The 25129-nt window shown below is 40.7% G+C and overlaps 1 protein-coding gene across 3 annotated transcripts in view; it reads left to right on the top strand.

The window, feature by feature from the left end:
- Nucleotides 1-25129, top strand: part of CEP128 (centrosomal protein 128) — a 453487-nt gene that overhangs the window by 37588 nt on the left and 390770 nt on the right. For all 3 annotated transcript variants that reach the window (XM_039911721.1, XM_039911722.1, XM_039911724.1), the window contains exons 6-10: nt 56-182; nt 1380-1501; nt 4129-4220; nt 5146-5218; nt 10124-10240. In XM_039911721.1, the coding sequence (XP_039767655.1) occupies nt 56-182; nt 1380-1501; nt 4129-4220; nt 5146-5218; nt 10124-10240 (531 nt within the window). The remainder of the gene's footprint in view (nt 1-55; nt 183-1379; nt 1502-4128; nt 4221-5145; nt 5219-10123; nt 10241-25129) is intronic.

Here is a 25129-nt window from a genome sequence, read left to right as displayed (position 1 = left end):
GATATCATTTAATGAATAAAAACTTCCCACTTTTTAATGTCTTTCTTAACTGCAGTTAAAGGAGACTTTGGAGCAATCCATAGACCAATTAAGGAGTCAGCGTCTCTTGAGAAACTCCAGAGCAAGAAGTGCATCTCTTTCAAGTTTGTATATAAGTGACCTTGATGGCGGAGCAGCAACAGGTAAAAATCTAAGAGCTCTAGACTCTCAAATTAAGCATTATCATGCTAAGGCAAAAAACTGGATTAAGTCTCATGCAGAGTGAATTTATTGTCCGGTGACGTGATAGCATTTATTTGAGCATTGAAAGAGAGTGTTAAAAATGGGCCAATGGATCACATACCAACAAATTTCAAGGACCGTAAAATGACGTCTCCACCCTGTGGGTTGTTTTTTTCACACTTGGCAAAAGATTTTTTTGGGAAACCTTTCAGATAATGTGATGCCTTAGGTGTCACACGTACAGTCGAGTACTTAAAAATCACGGTAAAAAGTTGGGAATTGGGTTGGCAAAATATCTGGTCAGTAAAGAATATCTGATACATAGCACATGGGAATATTTTGGCTCTGGTGTCCAGGTTACATTTCAAATGCAGGATTATAATCAAAGGCACTCAATATGCTATTGGGTATTTCCTAGCAAATGGCCTATTTCCTAGCTAATGGACTATTAGGGTAGTAATAGTATTAAGTGCTTACTGTGTGCTGTGCACTTTGCTAAGTATTGGGAAAGGCGTTGGGAATAAGTCATGGTCCCTATCTCTCAGAGAGCTCATGATCAGAAAAATAAAGGTATAATTAGCCTTCTTTAATTTCCAGTTGCCCAGAACTGAAATTCAGTAAAATGCAATAATGTTTTGCCTTGCTTTATGTAATGTGTCTGATGGGGTTGTTCTTACTATCTCAGATCAATATATTTTCTATAAATGACTGAAGTGGTTTGTAAACCTGAGCACAGCAGAGGACATTTCCTTGCAACTAAACCATGGCTCTATGTATTGTTGAGGTCACCCTCCAGAGAAGCCATTGATACCATTTTCCTGGAAAGATTGTTGCTCTGGTAAAGCTTACTTTGTTTCAAACAAGGAAGCTATTCAGGAATCATTTTGCTTATTTAGAAATGCCATCAATGGGGACTTATTCAGGACATTCTTTTTTACTTTTTCTTTGTGCTATCTTTATTTTGGATCCCTTTTTACTTTTAGAGCAAAAATTGGGAGCTCTCTTGTATGGTTTGTCATTTTTACAGGAAATGAATAAGGAATATTGGCCAATAGGAGATTGGGTGTGGGTGCTTATGTATCTTTGCATTGGATAGGTAAATTTGATGGTTGTTTTCCTCACATAGCAATTTTCTAACTCCTACTTTCTGCATTAAGACAGCTGCCGCTTCCCACCAACATCCCCTCTCAGGGACAGTGGAGATGCACAGGGGCCCAGGCGGCGACGATCTAGATCTAGTAGTGTCCGGTTCATCGATGAGGAAGAAGATTTTGATCAGGTATTATGTACCAGTAAAGACTTCCCACCCAAATTCACAATTCCTTATCTAAAAAGACTTGTCAACAAAATGGGCCCCAGTGGCTGTTTAATCAATTGCATTTATTAAGTTGTTAGCACTGTTATTATTGCAGTGGAAAGAGCATAGCTCTGGCCGTCAGGAGACTATAGATCCAGCCCTGGTCTGAGAAGAGGAAGGACATGAGGCTTATGTCATCAGTGGTGACATTAGTGATAGAAGACTGACCTTGGGGCGTTTTGTGGTGTGGACAGGTTCCTAAGACAGCCACCCACTGATTTGTAGCTCCACAAAGACCATCAGCACTCTGCTGCAGTTACTTCGGCTGCAGGTAGATCCTACATGTAAAAAACCTTGTGTTGGCACTTGAAAAAAAAATGGTATTGAGCGCTTACTACGGGCCAGGCACTATACTAGTCTCTAGGGTAGATACAAGCTAATCAGGTTGTACACAGTCCCTGTGACCCACATAAGGCTCGCAGTCTTAATCCCCATTTTACAGATGAGGTAACTGAGGCCCAGAGAAGTAAAGAGACTTGCCCAAGGTCACAGGCCTGTATTCTTTCCATTAGACCATGCTGCATGCTAACCTTCCCACCAACTTGCTTTTTGTACACCGTGGCCCAGTGGAAACATAGCTGGCGTGGACAGGGACAGCAGAGTGGCCTAGTGAAGAGAGCACAGTCCTGGGAGTCAGAAGGACTAGGTTCTCATCCCATCTTAGCCAATTGCTTGCTGTGTTACCTTAGACTTGTCACTTATCTGTGTCTCAGTTTCCTCAACTGTAAAATGGGGATAAAATAACTGTTCTTCCTCGTACTTAGACTGTGAGCACTATGCAGGACAGGGATTGTGTACAACCTAATTAGCTTGTACCTACCCCAGTTCTTAGAAGAGTGATTGACACATAGCAAGAGCTTAACAAATATCATTAAAAAAAGCCCTAAAACACAAGTGACTTTGCAAACCACTGTTCCCTCAATCAATTTGATCAAACAGATTTTTCATCTCAGAGTCCTGGGACAGAGATGTGTCTATTGTTTAAGCGGGAGACTCAACCACTAAGTGCTTGCACCATATAGGGAGTTGGGAAAGAATGCAGAGATGCTGATTCAGAATGGTCTCTAATAGTCTAGAGGGTGAATTGTTAAAGCCACATGGGAAAAAGAAATGGTATATTTAACAAGCTTCAAAACGAAAGCATTTCTTTGCCGAATGGTGCAAATAATCCTTGAGCTTCTGACCACTCTAGGCAAGACCATCTATGATCCAGATTACCATGACTTTGATGGAAGGCATTATCACAGACATGAATTTTCTAGACAGTGAGAGAAAACTTGGTTCAACTCATTTATACCAGGGTATTAGTGGTATTAGAGTGTGCATTTAAAATGGATGCTTATGGTTTTTTTCTATTTTTAAGGCATTTGTAAAGTGCTCACTGTGTGTCTGTCACTTGTGTCATCTCTCATCGCTCAAATGCTTCCCTTTCCTGAAAGCCCATCCAAATGTGCAATTTTCTGTGCTGTGCCAACTGATAAATTCCTTCATCAACTTTAAGTGGGCCACTTGATACCCCAACATTAAGGTTCTTCTGATTGTTGGGTGATTGTCAGGGCCTAGGGGGACCGGTTGGTCTCCTTAACTGTGCTGCCCCTAGGGAAAGCTTAGTTTCTCATCTCCTAAAAGGGAGAAAGAGGATCTCTTCCCTCATAATAATGATTGAAGCTCCGGGAAACTTTCCACCCAATGCCAGATCCAGACTCTTTCTCTTCAAACTTCCCTGAGACAGCCATCCCTTGAATTTAGATGAAGGGACAGTCAGAGGCTGTGACAGATCCTTTGCTTTGACAGTCCTATGAGCTCTAAATTTATCTTTAGCTGCTTCGCTGAGGTTGTCACGTGAGTGAGGGCATTTGGCCCAGGAGGTAACAGCAAACAAAAGATTAGGAACCACCCCTCCCCCCCCCATCCCTCCCAACCTTTCCCTGTCCTCCATTATTGTCTTGTAACAGCTTTAGCGTGAATTAGATATTTGAACTTTAAGGAGTACCAAATTATATTTTTAAGTGACCATGGGGGGAAAAAATGTGGCTCAACTGTTTCCTGTTCCCAGCACTGTCCTTCCCAATTGTTTTATTATTATTTCCTTCCCTGAATCAAATCTAGCTGGATCTCTTGACTCAGGTAAATGTTAGAGCAAAGAGTAGCTTTTGCAGCAGCAGCAGTAAACCGCAGGATCTGAAATAAGAAGTTGAAAATGGTCTTAGTTATGAGGTGCATTTGTTTTTATTGAAGTCATTTTCATGTCCATTTTGTTCCATTTTTCCTGATATTGCCTGCTGGCCTATATATGGGTTTGTATTATTGACTAATGCAAGTCCCGCTTTGCCTGTGTTCCTCTGAAGCTTCCTTCTTTTGGAAAAAAAAACACATTTTCTTGAAGCACTTGGTGACTAGATTATGCTTTCTCTTGGGTGGCTTTTATTGATTAGAGTGTTATTAGACTGGGCAAAATTTATTCTTCCCTTCAGAAAATCTACATAGAAGAAATCAAAAGCTCTCCTAAACTGATTACTGTATTCTTTTTTTTTGGTTTCCTTTTGCAGCTTCATTCCTTACATCAGTCCCTCCGAGACCTCAGCAGTGAACAGGTTCGCTTAGGAGAGGATCTCAGCAGGGAGCTTTCAAGAAGAAACCGGTATAAGCAGAATACATTTTTCACCCAAGGCAGAAATTTGTTTGAGTAATAAAATAGACCATGTAATCGACGTGCACAGACTTATTAGCAAAGTCGTAATGTCCCTTAAGAAACTCATCATTTATTAATAGGAGAAAAAATTTGAACACTTTAATGCAGAATTTAGCAGGTTAACATTGGGCAAAAAGGATCTCATGCTATTTTTAAAAGATCATTTTAGTACGTTAATGCAACTCTTTTCACCTTGAAGTGGCAGAGGGAAGAAAGCTTAATCATGAGGCTTTAAAATGGTTTCCATACAAAGTTTATGCAGAAGGCTTTAAAACATTTCATGAATAGCACACTGACTGTTGTGGCAGATTATTAAAGTTATACATGGTTAAAACCTATCTGCTGGTAGTTTGAGGGACTAATTGAACCAGCTGTCCACATTCCAGGATACTGTTCTTTCAGTTCAGAAAATTCTATAGTGCTATTTAAAAAAAAAAATTGAAAGGAGAACACACACACACATGCACATGGCTTTGGAGCCATCAGTTGGCAGGAAGTAGTATCCTTATTTTGGAGGAAAAAATTGTAAAACTGAAGTTCAAAAAGAACTAAAGAGTGAACTACTTTAATAGCTCAGGTAGAGACACTGGCAGAGTGGATAGTAGAAATTCACTCTACTAATGTAAAATACATTTCTGGCAAGGAGATAAGTTGTCTAACTTGCTAGTGCTTATTCACTAAGTTTAGTTAAAGATCTCATTTGTTGGCAGAACAGATTATTTTGGGAGTTTAAATAGCAGGGTAACAGCTATAACAGATAGGGAATGCAGAAAATTTTCAAAAAATTCGAGGAAAGTAATTATTGTATACGTGTGTGGGTGTTTAAGCTAGTGGTAATAGTATTTTCAGTGTCATTTTTCTTTTTTTCTTTAAGATTGGATGCAGAAACAAAAAAGAGTTTGGAAGAATTGTCTGAGAAACTTGAAGAATCTGAGAGACAAGAAATGGTGAGTACTTTTCATTTGGAAACAATTTTCTTGGAGAAATAAGCTGGAGGGTGCATCCAGAGTAAACCAGCCCAAAACGGGTCTCCATCTGCAAAGGGATAGAAAATAAAAGGCCTAGTTAGGTCCCTACGTAAAACCCTGGCACCTAGAATACCATGTGATGATCATTCCATTTTAGGAAGCGAACAATAATTGGGGGTAGAGAAAGGACAGAAAATGATACCCAAGGTAATGAGAGGAATGGAGGTCCTCCTCTTTGAGGGTAAACTGACTAGATTAGGTGTCTTTGAGTGGGAAAGACAAGGGGATGTGATGGAAGTCTAGAGAATCATGTACGGCATGAAAAGGGTAAACAAAGAATGGTTGCGTCCACATCAGCCCCTCCCCCAGCCCCCTAACCATGGTGAGAAGGGCATCTGTTGTAGCTTCAAGGTGGTTGGTTCAGAACAAGCAAAACAAAGCAACTTGATGCAGTGGGGTGTATGGCTGTAGAATGCTACCCCAAGATGTTGTGCAGACAGAAAATATGAGTGGGTTCTGGATAAATCTGGGGGTAAATTCACACATTAGCCATATCAAATGAGTTTCTAGAGGGACAATTAAGATTGTAGAGGGAATGTCCATGGTGGGAAGCCACAGTTTTTTCTAAAGATTCTGTCACTGCTTTCAGTGACAGAGCTTGCTTACAGTCTAGAGGGGGCACTTATGGCATTTATATTTTTAAATTACCATTGTCCTTGTACAAATCTGGAAAATCCAGTTGTAGGAGCATAAACATGCTCTCCAAAAGCAAGGTGAAATTTGAGGTTAGCTTCCAATATATACAAAAGCTTGAAATGGGCTTTATAACTGATTCATTCCAAACTGAAATCCACATGGGCATTTTATAGCTTACATTCTGTATTGTGTTTGTTAATTCATGACTACAGGTTGTCAGAGATGAAGATGTAGTTTGGTTGTTTTAGTGCATTGTTTGGAAGAGGCTGCAGTCACTGAAATATATTCTGAATGCTTGTGCAAAACAGTTTTTTTTTCCCAGTGAAATGTCGCTTCCTATCAGCCATTCTAAAGTTTGATTAGTGACTTTTTTTAATGGACTGTGCACCTTCAGACTCGTTTAGAAATGAAAATTTGATGTGTAGCATGGTGGTAAATAATTTTTTTAATGAGCACTTAATTTTTTGTATAATTCATCAATATTGCATAGGCTAATCATCACAAGGGGAATTTCAGTTTCCTAATTGCCTTGAATTTTATCCAAATGAGTAAGCCATAAATGAGTATTAAATTTAATCATTCAGGGAAAGGCATTCCAAGTTTCTTCAGAAGAGTCTCAACTTAAAAATGAATGTGTTTCTAGAAGGGTTTTTCACTAATAGCTCCCCCTATCGCCCCCAATTCCGATTCCACTTTGCATTGAGGATAATCTAGTTATTTGGCAGAATATAACAGCAGGATATATAAGGAGCATTTATTTTAAATGAATGTTGATGAATCAGCAGTTCTTGTTTAAATGCTCAGGAATAAATATATTGAAAAGCTAGAACAAAATCCAATAAATGGAATGCTGCTTTTGTAGATTAATCCAATAAAAGTGATTGCCCACTTTGTTTATATTTAATTGCATTTCATTAAATACTCACTTTGACATTGTTTTGCTTTTATTGTTTTCTGTTGTTTTATTTTGTCCTGCATGTAAATTATGTGCAGATCTGATGCTTTTGTTTACCATAAGTCAGCATAATTGATGTAATATAAGATCCTGGTAGAAACAAGTACTGTAATGCCTAGGGTTTTTTAAAAATAGTTCTCATTTGGCTGTGTTTTGGAAATACATTGCATGGGGCAGCAGGCAAGCGCTTTCTGGAAAATAATCCTTGTTATTTAGGTGCTAGTTAAATTTTCTGTACTGAAAGTGCTTGAAGTGTCACTGGAGAATCAAAATTAGGCTATCAGGTTCAGCTTCATGTCAGTATCTGAGTTACGGTTTAAATCCCAATTATCTGAGATTATTATAGTCTGCAAAGAAAGTTGCAGTGCCTGCCAGTAAATAATGTTTCCATTTTTGTGGGTATGGAACCCACATGGACTTTGAAGAGTTCAATTTTTTTAAATGGTGTTTAAGTGCTTACTTTCTGTCAAACACTGTTCTAAGCGCTAGGGTAGATAAAAGTGAATTAAATTGGACACAGTCCCCTGTCCCATTGTGGGACTCACAGTTTAAGTAGGAAGGAGAACAGGAGAACTGAGGTAAGAGAAGTTAAGTGACTTGCCCAAAGTCACACAGCAAGCATTTGGCAGAGCTGGGATAAGAACCCAGATCCTCTGATTCCCAGGCCTGTGCTTTTTCCACTAGGCCGCACTGCTTCTCAGTTAATACTGTGTTTATATTTGAGTAACAATGCTTGTGTTCCTCTTATTTTTTAATCTCTTCCAGAACTCTCAACTCCTTAGCAATAGCACCGTTGTGCTTCCAGTATTTGTATAATAAGTTAACTGTCTGCTTGTACCCCTCATATTTAAGAAGTAATCTGACATAATACTGAAAAACATCTACCTGAATTCAAATCCTTGCCATCAGGACTACGATAGGAGGGAAGTGCCTTGTAGCCATGTAGCTGCTCTAAAGATGATCTAAACCTTTTTTTCTGGGTTGTAACTATGCAACAAATACCCCTCTTGATAGTACTATATAAAATGAGGCAGTGTGGTTGAATGGAAAGAGGGCAGACCTGCAAGCCGGAGAACCTGAGTTCTGGTTCCACCCCTGCTATCGCCCTGATGCTAGTCACTTAAGCTCTTTGGATCTGCTTCCTTATGAAAAATGTGGGCAACAGTATCTGTCCTTCCCTCCAGTACAATGATAATGTGGAGACAGAAAATGAAATCGGTAATGTGAAAATGTTTTGGAAGATAAGTGTTATTCAAATTCAGGGTATATGGTGACAGGGAAAAGCATAATAGCCAAGATGTAAATAGTTTTGTCTACTGGGTCAACATTTGAGCACTAGACTGACTACTTGAATTTTGATGAGATTCAGAAGACACCCTCCTCTTGTGGAACTAATCAAGAACTTTAATAGCCTATTACTATTTCTTACCTCTAGTCTGTGGGGCTTTTTTAAAATGGTATTTATTAAGGACTTACTGTGTTCCAAGTTCTGTATTGAACACTGAAGTAGGTACAAGATAATCAGGTTGGATACAGTCCCTGTCCCTTATGGGGCTCACAGTATAAGGAGAGAGTAGAAGTTAATCCCCATTTTACAGATAAGGAAATGGAAGCGCAGAGAAGTAGTGACTTGTCCAAGGTCCCACAGCAAACCAGTGACGGAGCTGGGATTAGAACCCAGGCCTGTAACACTTTCCATTAGGCCATGCTGTCTCCCGTGGCCTTTCTGGTTTGGGCTTGTTCTGGTTTTGCTCTTTTTTTAAAAATTGCACTTTGCTTCCATGACACATTCGAAAGTGATGCTCCTACTGTCGCTTTTATGGTTTATAAAGATTGTGACTAGTAGCATTAAAATGAGATATTGTTACCTTTTTAGATGCATTTTGAAGTTATTTTGTTGCATTTCTTTTATTTAAAGTTGGCCAAAAGTTGAACAGAATGAAAAGGAAGTATAGCAACTAGATGTTCAAACCTTGAATTTCCTCTGAATAATGTAGAAATAGTCATCACCATAAAAACTGCTTCCTATAATTTTCATTACTCTAGATTTTGACGTTTGAGCTCTAAAGTGTGGTGGTTACTTTTGCCATATTAGTTATAGAATTACTTTTAATTTTAGTTTTTGAGGAATAATTTGGCTTTTACTTTTTTTTTAACTTGATAAAATCATGAGGAGTTGGGCATCTTGGAACCCAGCTTTTGATATATTTCTCCTGTGTAAAAGCCTAAGCAAATTCAGAAAGTCATTTTACTGGGCATCAAGGAGCATCAGTGTTGTGTAGGAGGCTATAGAAATTTTGCTGGTGCAGTGGAACTGGATTTGCACACTTGCAGTAAATGCTTGAATGAGAGGAAAAAATAGCCTTTGATGTTTATTTTAGAGAAGCAGCATAGCCTATTTGTAAGAGCACAGGACTGTGAGTCAGCAGACTTGAGTTCTAATCACAGCTCTGCCACTTGTCTGCTTGTGATCTTGGGCTGATCACTTAACTTTTCTCTTCCTCAGTTTCCTCATCTGTAAAATGGGGATTAAATACCATTTTTCTCCTCCCTTAGACAGTGAGCCCCATATGGGACAGGGATTGTGTATGATCTGATTGTATTGCATCTGCCCCAGTGCTTAACATAGTGCTTGACACAGCGTAAATGCTAAACAAATACCACGATTATTATTTGGAGCATAAATAATTTTGTGTTAGTTTTCCAATTTTGCAGTCTGACACTGTTTTACAGCTGTCTTAGTTTTAGCAGATGGCCAGAGAGGAAATCAACGAGTAGCATCCCAGGGTCATTATTTGCCACTTTGTGCTATGGCAGAATTATAAATAAAACTTAACAAATTTACTGTGCAGCAATTCGTTATTAATCTTCACTGCACATTAAATTCCATTGGCTCACTAGAGGGAGCCCTTTCCTTGTGGATTCCATTGACAGTACTCTTACAAAATGGACCCTCACACTTCTATAGTTTGAACATCAGTTACTGCACCTGAGACCTGGGTTTGGAGAAGGCTATTAAAATAAGTGCTTCATAGAGCCCATCAGAACCCTTTATCCCTTATTTCCTTTGCCTTTGAATATTGTCTTTATTGATCACTTTTTGATAGTCGTAAACAATAATTCCATGAATTCCATGTACCTAGATTCAGTAGCACATTTGTCATATACACTGTGTTTTACTCTTTTCACCTAGTGATCTCAAAATATCACTGTTCCTCTTTACTGATGTAAAGGTCTCTGAACGGGTCGAGAGGCGTCTTCAGGAAATAGAAAGAGAGATGCGTACTGAAAGACATTTGGTGGAAAAACGCCAAGATCAACTGGGCCATATATCCTTACAGCTGCAGGAGGTATGTGAAAAGCCTTTTTCTTCGTGCCCGACTGGTTTAGGTAAAATCATGTGGGCTTTATATGGAAAGTGATTGTTTCTGGTAGTGTCAGAATACTTCCACACATCAGTCAATTCCTTGTGCCTTGGGGTTCTCCTCAATGCAAACAGTCAGGCTGCTACCCCCAAGATTTACTTTGTGACTCCAGCACATAGGTTACAAGTGTTAATTTCAGAGTTCAAGTGCAGGTTGATAGTTACGGTGAAATGTGGAATTGTGTAGGGCATGTTTTAAGGAAGGTTTGAACTATTTAATAATAGTTAATAACCATCTCTGCACACTCGCCTTTCGAACCAAAGAAATATCAAAGGGCTTTAGTCTCCTGAGAGCTACAAGAATAGTGCAGAGAAGATGATTGTTCGGTTTTGTGGGAGAAAATGAGAGGAATTTCTTCTTCTTCTGTCGTGTCTTTGGAGAATGTATAAAAAGAGAAGCGGAGCGAGACCATTTTCCCTCTATAAATGAGAAACCAGGGACACTGAATATTTGCATTGTAATTGTCAATTTGACTAAGAGCTTGAGCTGTGATTTGGAATCCAATCTCTGACTGTGCAATAGGGGATCATTGTGATAAGCAGTATTTAATTTCGTATTTTGTCACTTCAATATAAGTAGTGACCTATACGGTTTTTAAAGGTGGTTGTGGATTATACACTGCACTGGAAGCTGGAGAGGATTAATTTAGGCTGATTTTTTTTTGCTCCATCCCTCAAGTAAATGGCTAAAAACTGCTCTTGAGGTCAATTTCTGGAAAAAAAAATACTCATTTTTTAATATTAAAAGGAAGAGATAGTATACAAACAGTTATTATATGTGTACAGGTGTTATTATACTAATGTTTCATTTGGAAATGGTTGGGCAGGATGGGAGAAACGTATTAGCCATGGGTCCATACGTTTCCCAGATCCTCTTCTGAGCACTAATCCAACAGCAAGCAATACCCATTATGTGAATAAAACTGAGTTTGTTGTCTGGGTCCCTGCAGAACCTTCTCAGTCAATCAGTCACTTGTATTTACTGAACTGCTTACTCTGGGCAGAGCAGTGTACTAAGCGCTTGGAAGAGTGCAGTAGAACATCAATAAGGACCCAAGAGTCTGGCACCCAGACTCAGTCAGTCAGTTTTATTTATTAAGCGCTTACTGTGTGCAGAACACTGTACTCAATGCTTGGGAGAGTACAGTATAGCAATGTAACAGACATATTTCCTGCCCACACTGAGCTTACAGTCTAGATGGGCAGGAACAGTGGGACCCAGAGCTCCTGGTCAAAAAAAAACACCAATCCTACACTCGGGCTCACGTTTAACCTTCTGCAGTTTGTGTGAGCCCCACCTGGAAGGCAGTGTGTTATTGGTCACTTCCTTCTCTGTCCCCTGTGCTGGATTACATACTGGTATGCTGTGTGCTGGTATGTTACATACACTTGAAATGATGTTCAAATGAGTTTCTTGCCTGCATCTACCAACTGTATTGTACTTTCCCAGTGACTTAGCAGAGTCATGTATACGAACTGTACTGTATCTCCCAAGCAATTAGCACAGAGCTCCTCCCACAGTAAAAACCTCATTAAAATACTATAATAATAATAATGGTATAAAGTGCTTACTCTGTGCCAGACATTGTACTAAGTGCTGGGGTGGAAACAAGCAAATTGAGTTGGACACGGTCCCTGTTCCATGTGGGGCTCACTGTCTCAATCCTCATTTTACAGGTGAGGTAAATGAGGCACAAAGAAGTGAAGTGACTTGCCCAAAGTCATGCAGCCGACAGGTGGCGGAGCCAGGATTAGAACCCATGACCTATTGACTCCCAGGCCCATGCTCTATTCACTAATCCAGGCTGCTCCCATAATGATTGGTGATTGATTGAAAGACGTTCTAGGCAGAAGGGAGGGCAGGAGCAAGATATAGATGGCTAGGAAGTTAAAGTGAGTCCTGGTGACTAGGTTGCTATGAGAGGAGAAAAGTGTGCAGGCTGGGTCCTGGGAAAGGAGCAAGAATAGGGAGTCGGGAAGGAGTGCATTAAAGCTGATGTGAGGAGTTCCTGCTTTAATGTGAAGATGGAGGAGCAACCTATGGAGGTCTGCCGCGCTAGACAGGTCTGTGCAGAATGATAGAGAAAAGATACAGGCAGCAAAGTGGAGTATGGACCAGAGCAGGGAGAAGCTGGAGCTAAGTTGGGCTAAGAGGAGATTGATGCAAGAATTGAGATGTGCTGAGACTAGTGCTTGGACCAACAGAATGACAGTGGGCATGGAGAGGAATCAGTGGATTCTAGAGATGGTGTGAAGAGAACTGATGGGTGTTGGTGACTGACCGAATTTGCAGGCTGAAAGAGAGAGGCAAGAGGACAATGCCAAGGTTGCAGGATTGAGAGAGGGAAAGCATGCTGGGGTTGTCAAAACTGAAGCAGTATGGCCTAGTGGATAAAGCACAGGCCTCGGAGTCAGAAAGAGCTGGGTTCTAATCCCGAATCCTCCAGTTGTCTGCTGTGTGACCTTGGGCAAGTCGCTTCACTTCTCTGTGTCTCCGTTACCTGATCTGTAAATTGGGGATTAATTCTGTGAACCCCATGTGTGACATGGACTGTGTCTAGCCTGACTAGCTTGTATCTAGAGAAGCAGCGTGGCCTAGGGGCAAGAGCATGGGTTTAGGAATCAAAGGACCTGGGTTTTCCTCCCCGGCTTCGGGATTAACACTATGAGCCCCATTTGGGACAAGCCGATTACCTTATATCTAGCCCAGTGCTTAGAACAGTGCTTGGCACAAAGTAAGTGCTTAACAAATACCTTAATTATTATTATCTACCCCACCACTTAGTTTGGTACCTGACACTTAGTAAATGCTGAATAAATACCATAAAAAAAAGTGAAGGAGGTGGTTTGTGAAGGAAGACAAGATGCTGAGATGCTGAGTTGAAAGTGAGCCAAGAGTGACAAGGAGGGAGTAGCAAGAGAGCAGATACGCAAGTGAGAGAGAGATGGCGGGGATCATTGAAACCAAGAATGGAGTTCCTACTTGATGTGGAAGGATATGTGTAGCCCCTGGAGGTTTCTGAGGTGTGTAATGATATGGGTGTAGAATGGCATTTTAGAAAGGTGATCAGGAAAGTAGAGTGTAGCATAGATTGAAGTGGGGAAAGACTGTAGCCATGGTGACCAATGAGGAGACTGATGGAGTAGTCTAATTGGGAGGTGAGGAGAACTTGAATTAAGTTGGTGGGCTTTGGAGTGGAACTGAGAAATACGAGAGAAAAGCATCAGGATTTAGCAATGGAGTTTAAACAGTGAGAGATAGAAGATGATGCCAAGGTTGTGACATTCTGGGATGAGGAGGGTGGAGTTTAAAAAATAAAGATAAAAATTCTAGTAGTTTTATGCCTTGTTAACAGACCAGAGAATTTAATTAGGTCCTGTAGTTTTCTTAAGAAATTTAAGTAGTGTTAACCAACTATGATAAAAATGATCAAGCATTTATGCAAAAAGTACTTAGGTTGTGAGCCCCATGTGGTTCAGGGACTGTGTCTAACCTAATTACCTTGTACCTATCCCAGCACTTAAAGCAGTGTTTGGCACATAGTAAACACTTAACAATCATAATTTGTGACCTTGACCTTACTGTTTTGAATTACCAGCATTCCAAAGGTGATCAATATTCAGGTTTTTAAATGTATAGTGTGTACTCAAACATCTTTTTAAACAGTTCTATTTCAGAATGGAACAGACTCCAGTGAAGTAAGTTAAAGTTAAGGGCCTCTAATAAATGTTAATTAGACACAGTGCCAAATTAGACACAGCTCTGTGAATAAAACAGATAGTGGAAGATCCATGAGCCTTCGACAAAGATCACTTTAGGGAAGTCGAGTACGGTTTTATTTTTAACGGTTCTGCATAGCACAGACTGTGTAACCCATAAGAATTGTCTGGCAAAGAACTTTGGGGAGATGGAAACTTTTTAAATTTTCATTTTGAACTGGTAAAACTTTAATTTTTGTCAGTTGTAGTTATTCTAATCGATCTTTCATTATTCATATCAAAATATTTGAAATTCAGCTTTTCTCCTTTAATTGACATCCATCTTTGACTCCTTGAAACTGAAAACTATCTTAAAAGGAGAATTTTTCAGTAGAAAACCAAAAATGTGTTTGTCCACTAGTCGTCAGTGTTGAACCACTAACGTGATGACATTCTTAATATAGCAAATGTAATCTTACACTTGTGAATAAAGCTTAATAGGAAAAGGCATATGGATTTGTCCTTCCCTTTATCGTCAATTTCAGATTTCGTATTAGGATTTTATATTTTTTATTTTACTAATCAGAATTGCAATCCATGGTTTGACAAAGTAGCTTGTTAAGACTGCTCTCTGTCACATTTAATAGTGAAGTTGTCACACTTTAATAGCCATCCTTGATGATGGGAAGATCAGATGAAGAATTCTCTTATGGATTTTCAGTCTTTTTCTCTTCATAAGGACTGTCACAGGAAACCGAATTGAAATACTGAAAGTCATTCTGTGCCATATTCACATTCTTTTTCTTTCATCAACTAAAGCAGTCCCTGACCTTTGTCCAGATTTTTCTCTCTTCTAATATTCAAAGTCTGTGAAATTATGATTATATTAGAAGTTTTGGTGCCCATAAGGTATGGTCTACTAAGCAATCCCCTTCTAGACTGTAAGCTTGTTGTGGGCAGGGAATGTGTCCATTTATATTATCGTGTATTCTCCCAAGCACTTAGTACAGTATTCTGCACTCAGTAAGCGCTCAATAAATGTGATTGACTGACTGACCATTTGTGGTTATGGACACCAGACAACATCAGGCCTGGTTTGATCAGTGTGATTCTGAACTGTTCCAAGTAAGCAGTGTGATTTAATAATGATTGTTCTATTTAAGCTCTCAGTCAATGGCATTTATTGTACATATTCTGTATGCTGAATGCTGTACTAGGTGCTTGGGAGGGTACAATACAGCAGAGTCAGTAGACACATTCCCTGCTTAAAATGAGCTTACAGTCTTACTATGTAACAAGCACTACTAAGCACTAGAGTAGGTACAATAGAGGTAGATAGAACACCATCCCTGTTCCACATGATACTCTCTCAATCTGAGGAGGAAAAGATAACAGGTATCTTATCCTCATTGTTATAGGGACTGAAACTCAGGCACAGATAAGGGCTTGCCTGTACATAGTAAGGCTTAATAAATACCATTATTATTATTATTTGGACTCCAGTAATTATTTGAACAGTCTGGCTGCTCTTACATTATTATCTTCGACCTAAGATTTCTCACTGATAACGTATTTGCCTGAATTTTATTTTTTTTGCACATCACAGTAGACTAAAGCAGATTATGTGTAAGGTGTGAGTTGGTTCGCCTCATTCTACTAGTCGCATTCTAGTATGTAGCAATAAATTTGGTAGTTGGTGCCTGAATACTATTCAGTTTCTCTGAAAAACTCTTCTTCCAATTCTCGGCCAGAGCAATCATCAAAAATCCTTGAGTTAGACCTGTGGAAGCTCCTGTAATACTAATAATAGTCACTTTCCCCTCGAAATGCGTACCTAAGGAAACCTGCAGATGATGATAAATCTGTTTTTAGATTCAGAAGTGCTCTAGAATGATCATTTTATCTGTTGTTTAACAGCCTGCCTTTTGCAGATCATACCCCAGCCAAGACTCTCAGAGACAATGGAATATTGTCACTGAATTGTATTCTTTATGTAACCTTGTCCATTGATGCAAGGAGGACAAAAGGCAGAAAAACCAAATCAAATCTCTATGGCAAGACTTAGTGACTGCTTACAGAGCAGTTGTGTTGCTGTGAAGTTCTCATCACATCGCACCTTTGTTGGCTTGGCATGTGAGGAGAAGGGAGACCAGATAATGGATGAGCTGAAGTTGGGGAACCATCAGTAAGGAAGGCCTGGAAGTCTTTTAAAGACTCAATGAAGCAAAATCTTAGGGACTGTGACATGGCCTCATTGAGCTCAGAAATATCAGTGCAATAATAATAATCATAATAATAATAGCATTCATTAAGTGCTTATTATGTGCCAGGCACTGTTCTAACACTGGGGTAGATACAAGGTAATCAGGTTGGGCTCAGTCCATGTCCCTTGTGGGACTCACAGTCTTAATCCCCATTGTACAGTTGAGGTGACTGAGGCACAGAGAAGTGAAGTTACTCGCCCAAGGTCATACAGCTGACTGGTGGAGCCGGAATTAGAACCCATGTCCTCTGACTCCCTAGGCCGTGTTCTTGCCACTAGGCCATGGCTTGGGGTACAGCAATTCACAATGAGGTAGGGACATCGACAAGATGGTGATGCTGAGATGAATATTCTACTGGGCACAATGCATAGGAAAAGTTGTGTGGAATATCCAGGAGCAGTCTGTATTCACCTATTATATGGATGAGACTGTGGATCCATAATAATAATGGTATTTGTTAAGCACTCACTATGCACTGCGCTAAGTGCTGGAATAGATATAAATTAATCAGGTTTGGCACAGTCTCTGTCCCATATGGCGCTCACAATGCTTATCCTTACTTATGTGCATTTTTATCAGATTCATATACACATGTGAATAAAGTCTCATTAATAGGCACACCATCTTGAAATTCTGAAAGGTAGTCCTAATTTCTGAACATATTTTATGGAAAAATCTGAAGAATAGAAATGCACTAAAGGTTTAACTGTTTGTTTTATCTGGAAGTGAAAATGAAGCAATGTGTGGCAAGTGGCTTTTTTCTTTGAAGTTGTTTGTGCTTAAAGATTGAAATAAAATTCTACAGTTTTGATAATTTAAGATGTTTGTTTCAATAGGGTTTTTTTTTGTTTTGTTTTTTGCTTTTTTTTTTCCCCCCTCTCCAAATGGATGAAAATTTTTTCAGTGATCAGAGGCTCTTATTGCAGTACAGACTTCACTTCTGGAAATTTTGGAAGTTTGGAGCTTCCATAGGTGTAACTCAAGGATTTTCAGTGATTGCCCTGGCTGAGAATTGGAAGAAGAGTTTTTCAGAGAAACTGAATCAATCAGTGGTACAACAGATTTGTGTTGGGAGAGTACAACAGATTTGGTAGATCTATTCTGTGCCCAGAAGGACCAAAAGAACCAAAAGGGAGGGGCAGAAGGCATGAGGAAGACTCTGGTGGGGAGGTCTGGGGCACTATCATCAGTGGTGTAGGTCTACGTTTGTGTCCCGTGGTGCACAAGGCATCTGTGACCAAAGGACTTGCTGGTAGACAAGCTTAATCCAAAAATTGTGCCCTCCCACCCTCAAATAGTTCTTCAAACAGTATGCAACATGTTGCAAAGATTTGAATTAAATATCTTTTCCTTATCAGAGACCCACCAACCAAGTTCTTTCCACTTCAGAAATCTGAGTTCTGTGGCAAAGTCAACAAAGATTAAATCTTAAATAAAGTATCTTTACAAATATATGTGAATCGGGAGCAGAGGGACTCCACTCTTGTTCCACTAATTTGGAAAGTGCTAGTGAAATTGAGTGCAAAGGGCAAGAGTGATATTGAAATTGTGATTTTGATAATGAGATACTGTGGAGCCAAGCAGGAGCATGCTTTTTTGTTGTTGTTGTTGTCTTTTTTTGGTTATGGTACTTGTTAAGTGTTTACTATGTACCAGGCACTGTACTAAGCGCTGGGATAGGTACAAGCTATTCAGGTTGGACACACTTGGTGTTCTACGTGGGGCTGACAGTCTTCATCCCCAGTTTATAGGAATGGTAACAGAGTCCCTTCCAGGCATTTCCAAGCTCTACCCCAGGGAGCCTTGATTCACTCTGGCTGACTCAGGACCAGGCCAGATGCAGACTGTTTTCATGACTTCTGTAAGCTCCTTGTGGGCAGGGAATCGGTCTTCTACTTCTGTTTTACTTTCCCAAGCACCTAATGTAGTGCATTGTACCCAGTGAGCATGCACTCAAAACTGTTATGACAACTTCTCTTTACTTGAGCATTTGCTCTAGCAGGTTGAGTCCAGACCATTTAGAAATGGTTAGACTAAGCAGGTAGTTAGTGGCTAAGATTTGCTTTCCGGGAGTAAACCAGTTATCAGGCCCATCTTCAGAAAAGGACCAGCTTCTATATTTGTTGTTTATCCTAGAATACCTAGTCAACCTGGACTGACTGGCTCTAAAAGTAGCCTTGATTAGAAAACCTATATGGTGGCAATTTTAGCCTTTGATGAACTGTTAGCAGCTGCCTTTCTGTCAAAAGATTGAGGGATTTATTTTAAATTCAACATCTCTCCCCATCCTCGCTTCCCACAGCTTCCATCCTAGTTGCACCCCGACCTCCTCAGTCTTGTTGAAAGCTCTTTGCTGATTAAGAAGTGGTTCATAAACACTCGAATGTCTCAGGTGTAGTTTTATGTGCATATGTATAAATTATATATTATAAATCATTTATATTACTGTCTGTCTCTCCTACTAGACTGTAAGCTCATTTAGGTCAGGGAATGTGTCTACCAACCTTGTTATATTGTACTCTCCCAAGTGCTCAGTACAGTGCTCTGCACACAGTAAGGGCTCAACAAACACCATAGATGATGATGGTCTTCTATCCCTTACTGTACCCTTCACCCCACCCTTTCCTTAGTATTAACAGACCTCCTGAAAATCCATTTTGTCCCCATGTGTGATTATAGCATCATTTTCCTTGCTTGGAAAATCCTCTTTTTGGGAGTGCTCATTTTCAGCCAATGCACCATCAAGTTGTGGTTTTAATGTCCTGAAGCAGGAAGGGTGTGATGTATTTTGGACCCAAAGCTCATCTCGGTAAGGCTGTTTGCTCTCTATGTGGGTGGTCCCTTGAAACTTTGCAGAGGATCAGTGAGTCAATTAGTGGTATTTTTTGGGCATGTACTGTATGCAGAACACTGTACTAAGCACCTGGGAGAGTGCAGTGTAACAGAGTTGGTAGAGATGTTCATGCCGAAACCAAACTTACAGTCTAGAAGAGTAGAGTTTACAGCCTAGACTAGAGAAAAGCCCCCAGGACATCCAGGAGTGAACATATCATCCTTTGGTGTGCCCAAACACTTTTAGATAATTTTTTTAATGGTATTTCAGTGCTTACTGTCAGGCACTGTTCTAAGAAATGGGGCAGATACAAAGCTACTAGCTAATCATGCTGTACACAGTCTATGTCCCACAAAGGGCTCACAATCTTAATCTCCATTTTAAAGATGACATAACTAAGGTTTGGAGAAGTTAAATGCCTTGCCCAAGGTCACACAGCAGATAAGTGGTGGAGCTGGGATTAGAACTCAGGTCGAGTGACTCCCAGGCCCAGGCTCTATCCATCAGGTCACACTGCTTCTCAGGGGTCTTGTAAGTAACGTTTATTTCCCTTTTAGTGTTCTCTTAAGTGGAATCCTTGTCCATATTTTGATGAACTAATGGGGAGGCCATCTCCTGTGTAAGAAGATGCTTTTTTACTTTATCAGTTAGTATTTGTTGTGGATATATTGAATGTATAGAAACAGGTTGAGAAAGAAACCATTTTACCCCAAATAAACTAAGTTCATTCCCTGAACCCTGTGGGTTTTTTTTTTAAGACTAGAATGAACAAACCAGAAGAATGTAATAGCTTTTTCAACTTTGGACAGTAGAGATGTGGACTTGAAAGGATTTCTGTTCTAAGCCATCTAAAATAGGAGCATTTCCAAATTACTTTTTAAAAAGATTGAGGATCCCGTGGCTGATTGTCAATAACTCAAATGATCTAAGCTAGTTTTGGGGGGGGAAAAAAAAAACTATGCCATCTTTTGTGTGAAAAGAGCTCTTGTGAAAAGTGGTACTCTGTTAAAAGTAAGAAATTATTTTGATGGAAAATAGATTAAATAGGACTTCATAGAAAGAGTGCCAAGTGTGGCCCCATTAGTTTTAATTTCAGTTGCAAACATTCTTATTGTGCAAAGAATTGCAAAAAATATGGGTTTCAGTCCCAAAGAGAGAAGGCATTTTAAATAGTCGGGTAATACTTTTCACTGTTAGTGTTTTTGTATTGAGGATGTCAAAAAACACTTAGGCTCCAATTAAAATTTTGTAATGCCTTGTATATTAGATTGTTAGTGAGGAAGTGAAAACCCAGAGTCACGCACTGAGCCTGTAGGAAAATTAGGATACCTAACACTCTACTGAGTTAAGAAATATGGCAACAAATGAGTTAACTCATAACCACCTGAAGATACCCATTTTGATAATCAATGAATCACTGGTATGAGCTTTTACTATGTGAAGAGCACTATACTAAGCATGGGGGAGAGTAGAATACTGCAGAATTGGTAGATGCATTCCCTGCCCAGAATGAGCTTACAGTCTAGGGGGGAAGATAGATGTTAATACAAATCAGTAATTTACAGATATGTACATAAGTGCTGTGGGGCTGAGGGAGGAGTGACTACCAAATGCCCAAAAGGTAAATACCAAATGCCCAAAAGGTACAGCTCCAAGTGAAAGTGAAGAGCAATTTAAACCACATTTATCAGATTCATAGGCCTCAAAGTATCTTGATGGTGAGCAGAATGTACCCAGAGTATAACAAATAATGTTTATGACACTTAAGTGGTTACTAGGTAAGAGGAAAGAGTATCGTCAGGTCAGACACCGTTCCTGTCCCAGCAGGAGCTCAGAATGTTTCTCATTTCCATCTTAAAGCTGAGGAAACAAGCCCAGAGAGGTTAAGTGGAGGCACTATTGGGAAAGGTGGGACTAAAATTCAAAATCTCCTGATTCTCAGCCCTGTGCTCTGTCCTTTAGAACACATTGCCTCATAAATCCCAAATACTGCACTTGGTAAGTGGACTTGAGTGTCCTTTTCCTTAGAAAATCTAAAGAAATAGGTTCCTTTCAGTCCAACTAGACATATCTTTGTTGCATCCATCTTAAGAACTGTTTCCTATTCACTGCAAACATTTCTACCAAATGAAAGTATTCTGGAATGTAGTCAGTTTATGAGAGTTGAGGATATGAACGGAAGAAGTATGGAAAATAGATGACTTCTGCCTCAGTTGCCATTTGAGAGATATCAGTGCAGCACTAACAGAGCACTGGATAACTGGGCTGGATCACTGAGACACGGTGTGTCAGTAAGGATACCTCTTTTAGAGAAGAGGCCTTGGGAAGACGACACCAAGAGGAAGAGTTTAGAAGTCTTCCAAGTTCTGCGAACAGTAAATTTAGAAACATCACAGAGGATAAAGTATACATGTGGCAGGGGGGCAAGAATATTCAGTATCACATCAGTGTGCTTTGTCAAAGTTCAGAGTGTGCTTTGACCCTAAAGGGCATTCCCCCTCACAATGGGACGATATGGAGTTGGGGTTTTGCTACAGTGGGAGAGCAGGGAAAAGCCACTGTTTTGCTAGTCTCTTTTTTGACCTTTTGCCAGGTTTTCTGGATATACCAGGGCCAGAATTTCCATGGTAGCAACAGCAGGGGACAGGGATGGAACTCCAGTATGCTTCCCATGTTTCTGAGTCCTGTAACCATTTTGTTTTGCTATTGTACTTCTGATATCACCAAGGGCATGGGAGTCAGAAGCTCATGGGTTCTAATCCCACCTCTGCCGCTTGTCTGCTGAGTGACCTTGGGCAAGTCACCTTACTTCTCTGTGCCTCAGTTACCTCATCTGTAAAATGGGGATTGAGACTGTGACCCCCACATGGGACAGGGACTGTGTCCAACCTGATTTGCTTGTATCCACCCCAGTACTTAGAACAGTGCCTGGCACAAAGTAAGCGCTTAACAAACACCATTTTAAAAATTATTATTATTGTTGTTAGTAGTAATATTATTATATCACCAACTCTTCCCACCTTATAGCATTCTCTATCCCTCTTTCCAAAAGTCCCATTTCATCTTTGTCTGATCTTTGCCTTATTTATTTTATTTTGTTAATGATATTTAAGCGCTTGCTATCTGCCAGGCATTGTACTAAGCATTGGAGTAGATATAAACTGATTAGGTTTGATACAGTCCCTGTTCCACATGGGGCTCACAGTTTTAATCCCAATTTTCCTGATGAGGTAACTGAAGCAGAGAGAAGTGAAGTGACTTGTCCCAAGTCCCACAGCACACAAATGGCGGAGCTGAGATTAGAACCCAGTTCCTTTTGACTCCCAGACCCGTGCTCTTTCGATTAGGCTACACTGCTTCATTCAGAGAGGAGTCAAAGAGATAGCTAGTCCATGAAGCAGGATTGAGTGCTTTAATCCTAATGCACAGTGATTTCCACCAGGCACAGCTGAACAAGCAGATACAGGATGCCCTTTGTTCCCTATGTTTAAATCTCCTCCTGCTCAGTTGTCCTGTGGGGAATGTCTTGATCTCCACCTTCTACTTGTGGGAACTCCTTTTTCTTCTCTGTCTGCTTTCTGCTTGTTATCCTTCAGGGCACATCTCCCTTTGTTGTTTGCTCCCCACTCCCCCCCCCAGTCGTTGAGAAACAGTGTGACCTAATGGAAAGAGTCCAGGCCCTGGAGTCAGAGGACCTGGGTTCAAATAATGATTTTGGCCACTTGCTAACTATGTGATCTTGGGCAAGTCATTTAACTTCTCTGATCTTCAGTTTCCCCATCTGTAAATTGAGGATTCAATACTTGTTCTCCCTCTTACATAGACTGTGAACCCCATGTGGGACAGGGACTGTGTCCAACCGGATTATTTTATATCTACCCAAGTGCGAAGTACACAGTGCACATAGAAATTATCTATGTCAGTTGTATTTAGCACTTACTGTGTGAAGAGCCCTGTACTAAGCGCTCGGGAGAGTACAGTGTAACAGAATTGACCGACACGTTCCCTGTCCAATTAGCAAATGCCACTATTGTTTGTTGTTGTTGTTATTATTATCATTATTATTGTCATCCTAAGGAGACTGTTTCCATTCTTGCCTTCACTTAGGCCACCTCCAACCATTTCTGGAATCCCCACTTTCAGATTGTGCTTCTGTCAGTATTCTGAGGCAACATAGGTTTCTCCTTTAAATAATAACTGTGGTATTTGTTAAGCACATATTATGTGTCAAGCATTGTACTAAGTGCTGGGAAAGATACAAGATATTCAGGTCAAGCACAGTTCCTGTCCCACACAGAAGCGGTGTGGCGTAGTGGAAAGAGCACAGGCTCGGAAGTCAGGGGACGTGGGTTCTAATTCCGGCTCCACCACTCATCTGCTGTGTGGCCTTGGGCAAGCCATTTCCTTTTTCTGGGCCTCAGTTACCTCATCTGCAAAATGGGGATGAAGACTGTGAGCACCATGTGGGACAACCTGATTACCTTGTATCTATCCCAGCACTTAGAATAGTGTGTTGCACATACTAAGCGTTTAACAAATACCATTGTCATCATCATCACAGAACTTGCAATCCAAGTAGGAGGGAGAACAGGTACTGAATCCCTGTTTTACAGATGGGGAAACCGAGTCACCAAGCAGTTAAGTGACATGCCCAAGGTCACACAGCAGACAAGTAGTGGAACGGAGATTAGAACCCAGGTCCTCTCACTAACAGGTCTGTGCTTTTTCCAGTGAGCCACACTGCTCATGTGCATGTTCTGTCCAGGTCCTGGAGCGGTTGTTCATGGCCATCTCGTGTTTGTGGTCCCAGGCTCCATCCCCTCAAACAGATGCTTTTTCTGGGCCTGTCCTTGGGCTGCCAATCAATCAGTGGTATTTATTGAGTGCTTACTAGGGGCAGAATACAATTGATTGATTGCCAGAGGAGTTGGGGTTTTAAGAGGGCTGTGAGAGCACAGAGAAGTGCTGTGGTTTGGTGGATATGAAGGAGAAAAGAGTTCAGTCAATAACATTTACTGACCACATATTATGTGCAGAGCACTGTTCTAAGCACCTGGGAGTATACAGTGCAATAGAATTAGTGGCCCCCACAGTTGTCGCTGCTCAGAACCATGGGTGCCAGGCCCTAGAGGGGCCCCAGCAGCTCAAAATCCTTTTGTAGCGGGAGTGCTGAAACCCGTGGGCCTCTTTTTCCTGGCATTCTTGCTGGCTCCTTGGGACCATAAGACTTGGATGGTTTCCATGGCAGCAGGACCCCAGCTCCGCTGGGCGCAGACTCTGGAGCCTATTGGGCTCTCCCGGGGATTACCACTAGGACACTGGGGGCAGATGTAGTCCCAGCGCCAGCTCATCCCTTAGTGGTAACCCTGGCTCTGGCTGGCTTCCCCCTCTGCTCTCTCAGGCTCCTGTACCACAAACCCTCATGTCTCTGGCATTTTAGCTCTCAGGCTTGCTAAAAGATGGGGTTTATCGCAGCAATAATGGACCTTTCCTGTCTGCTAGAGGTTCCACTCTTAGCACTGCTCTGTACCACATTTTTAGCGACTCTCGATGGCTTTGGGGAAGTCAGAAACATGAGGTGGGTTCTTTTTCTTTTTTCAGCTGTTTGGTTCCTGCCTTACTTGTGCTTTCCTGCGCCGACTCCATCTCTCCCGGCTCCCTGCAGTCCTATTTTTTGGGGCTCAATCAATCAGTCACATTTATTGAGCACTTCGTGTGTGCAGAGCACTATACTAAGTGCTTGGGAGAACACAGAAGAACAATATAACAGACACACATCCTGCCCGTAATGAGCTACTGTGTAGATAGGGAGATAGGATTAATATAAATAAATTATGGATATGTACATAAGTTCTGTGGGACCGGGAGAGGAAGTAATAATAATGTTGGTATTTGTTAAGCGCTTACTATGTGCCGAGCACTGTTCTAAGCGCTGGGGTAGACACAGGAGAATCAGGTTGTCCCACGTGGGGCTCACAGTCTTAATCCCCATTTTACAGATGAGGGAACTGAGGCACCG

The sequence above is a fragment of the Ornithorhynchus anatinus genome, chromosome 1 (assembly GCF_004115215.2).
Source record: "Ornithorhynchus anatinus isolate Pmale09 chromosome 1, mOrnAna1.pri.v4, whole genome shotgun sequence".
Classification (NCBI taxonomy): Eukaryota; Metazoa; Chordata; class Mammalia; order Monotremata; family Ornithorhynchidae; genus Ornithorhynchus; species Ornithorhynchus anatinus.
The sequence above is the reverse complement of the archived record's forward strand: the minus strand, read 5'-3'. Positions and strand labels throughout refer to the sequence as shown.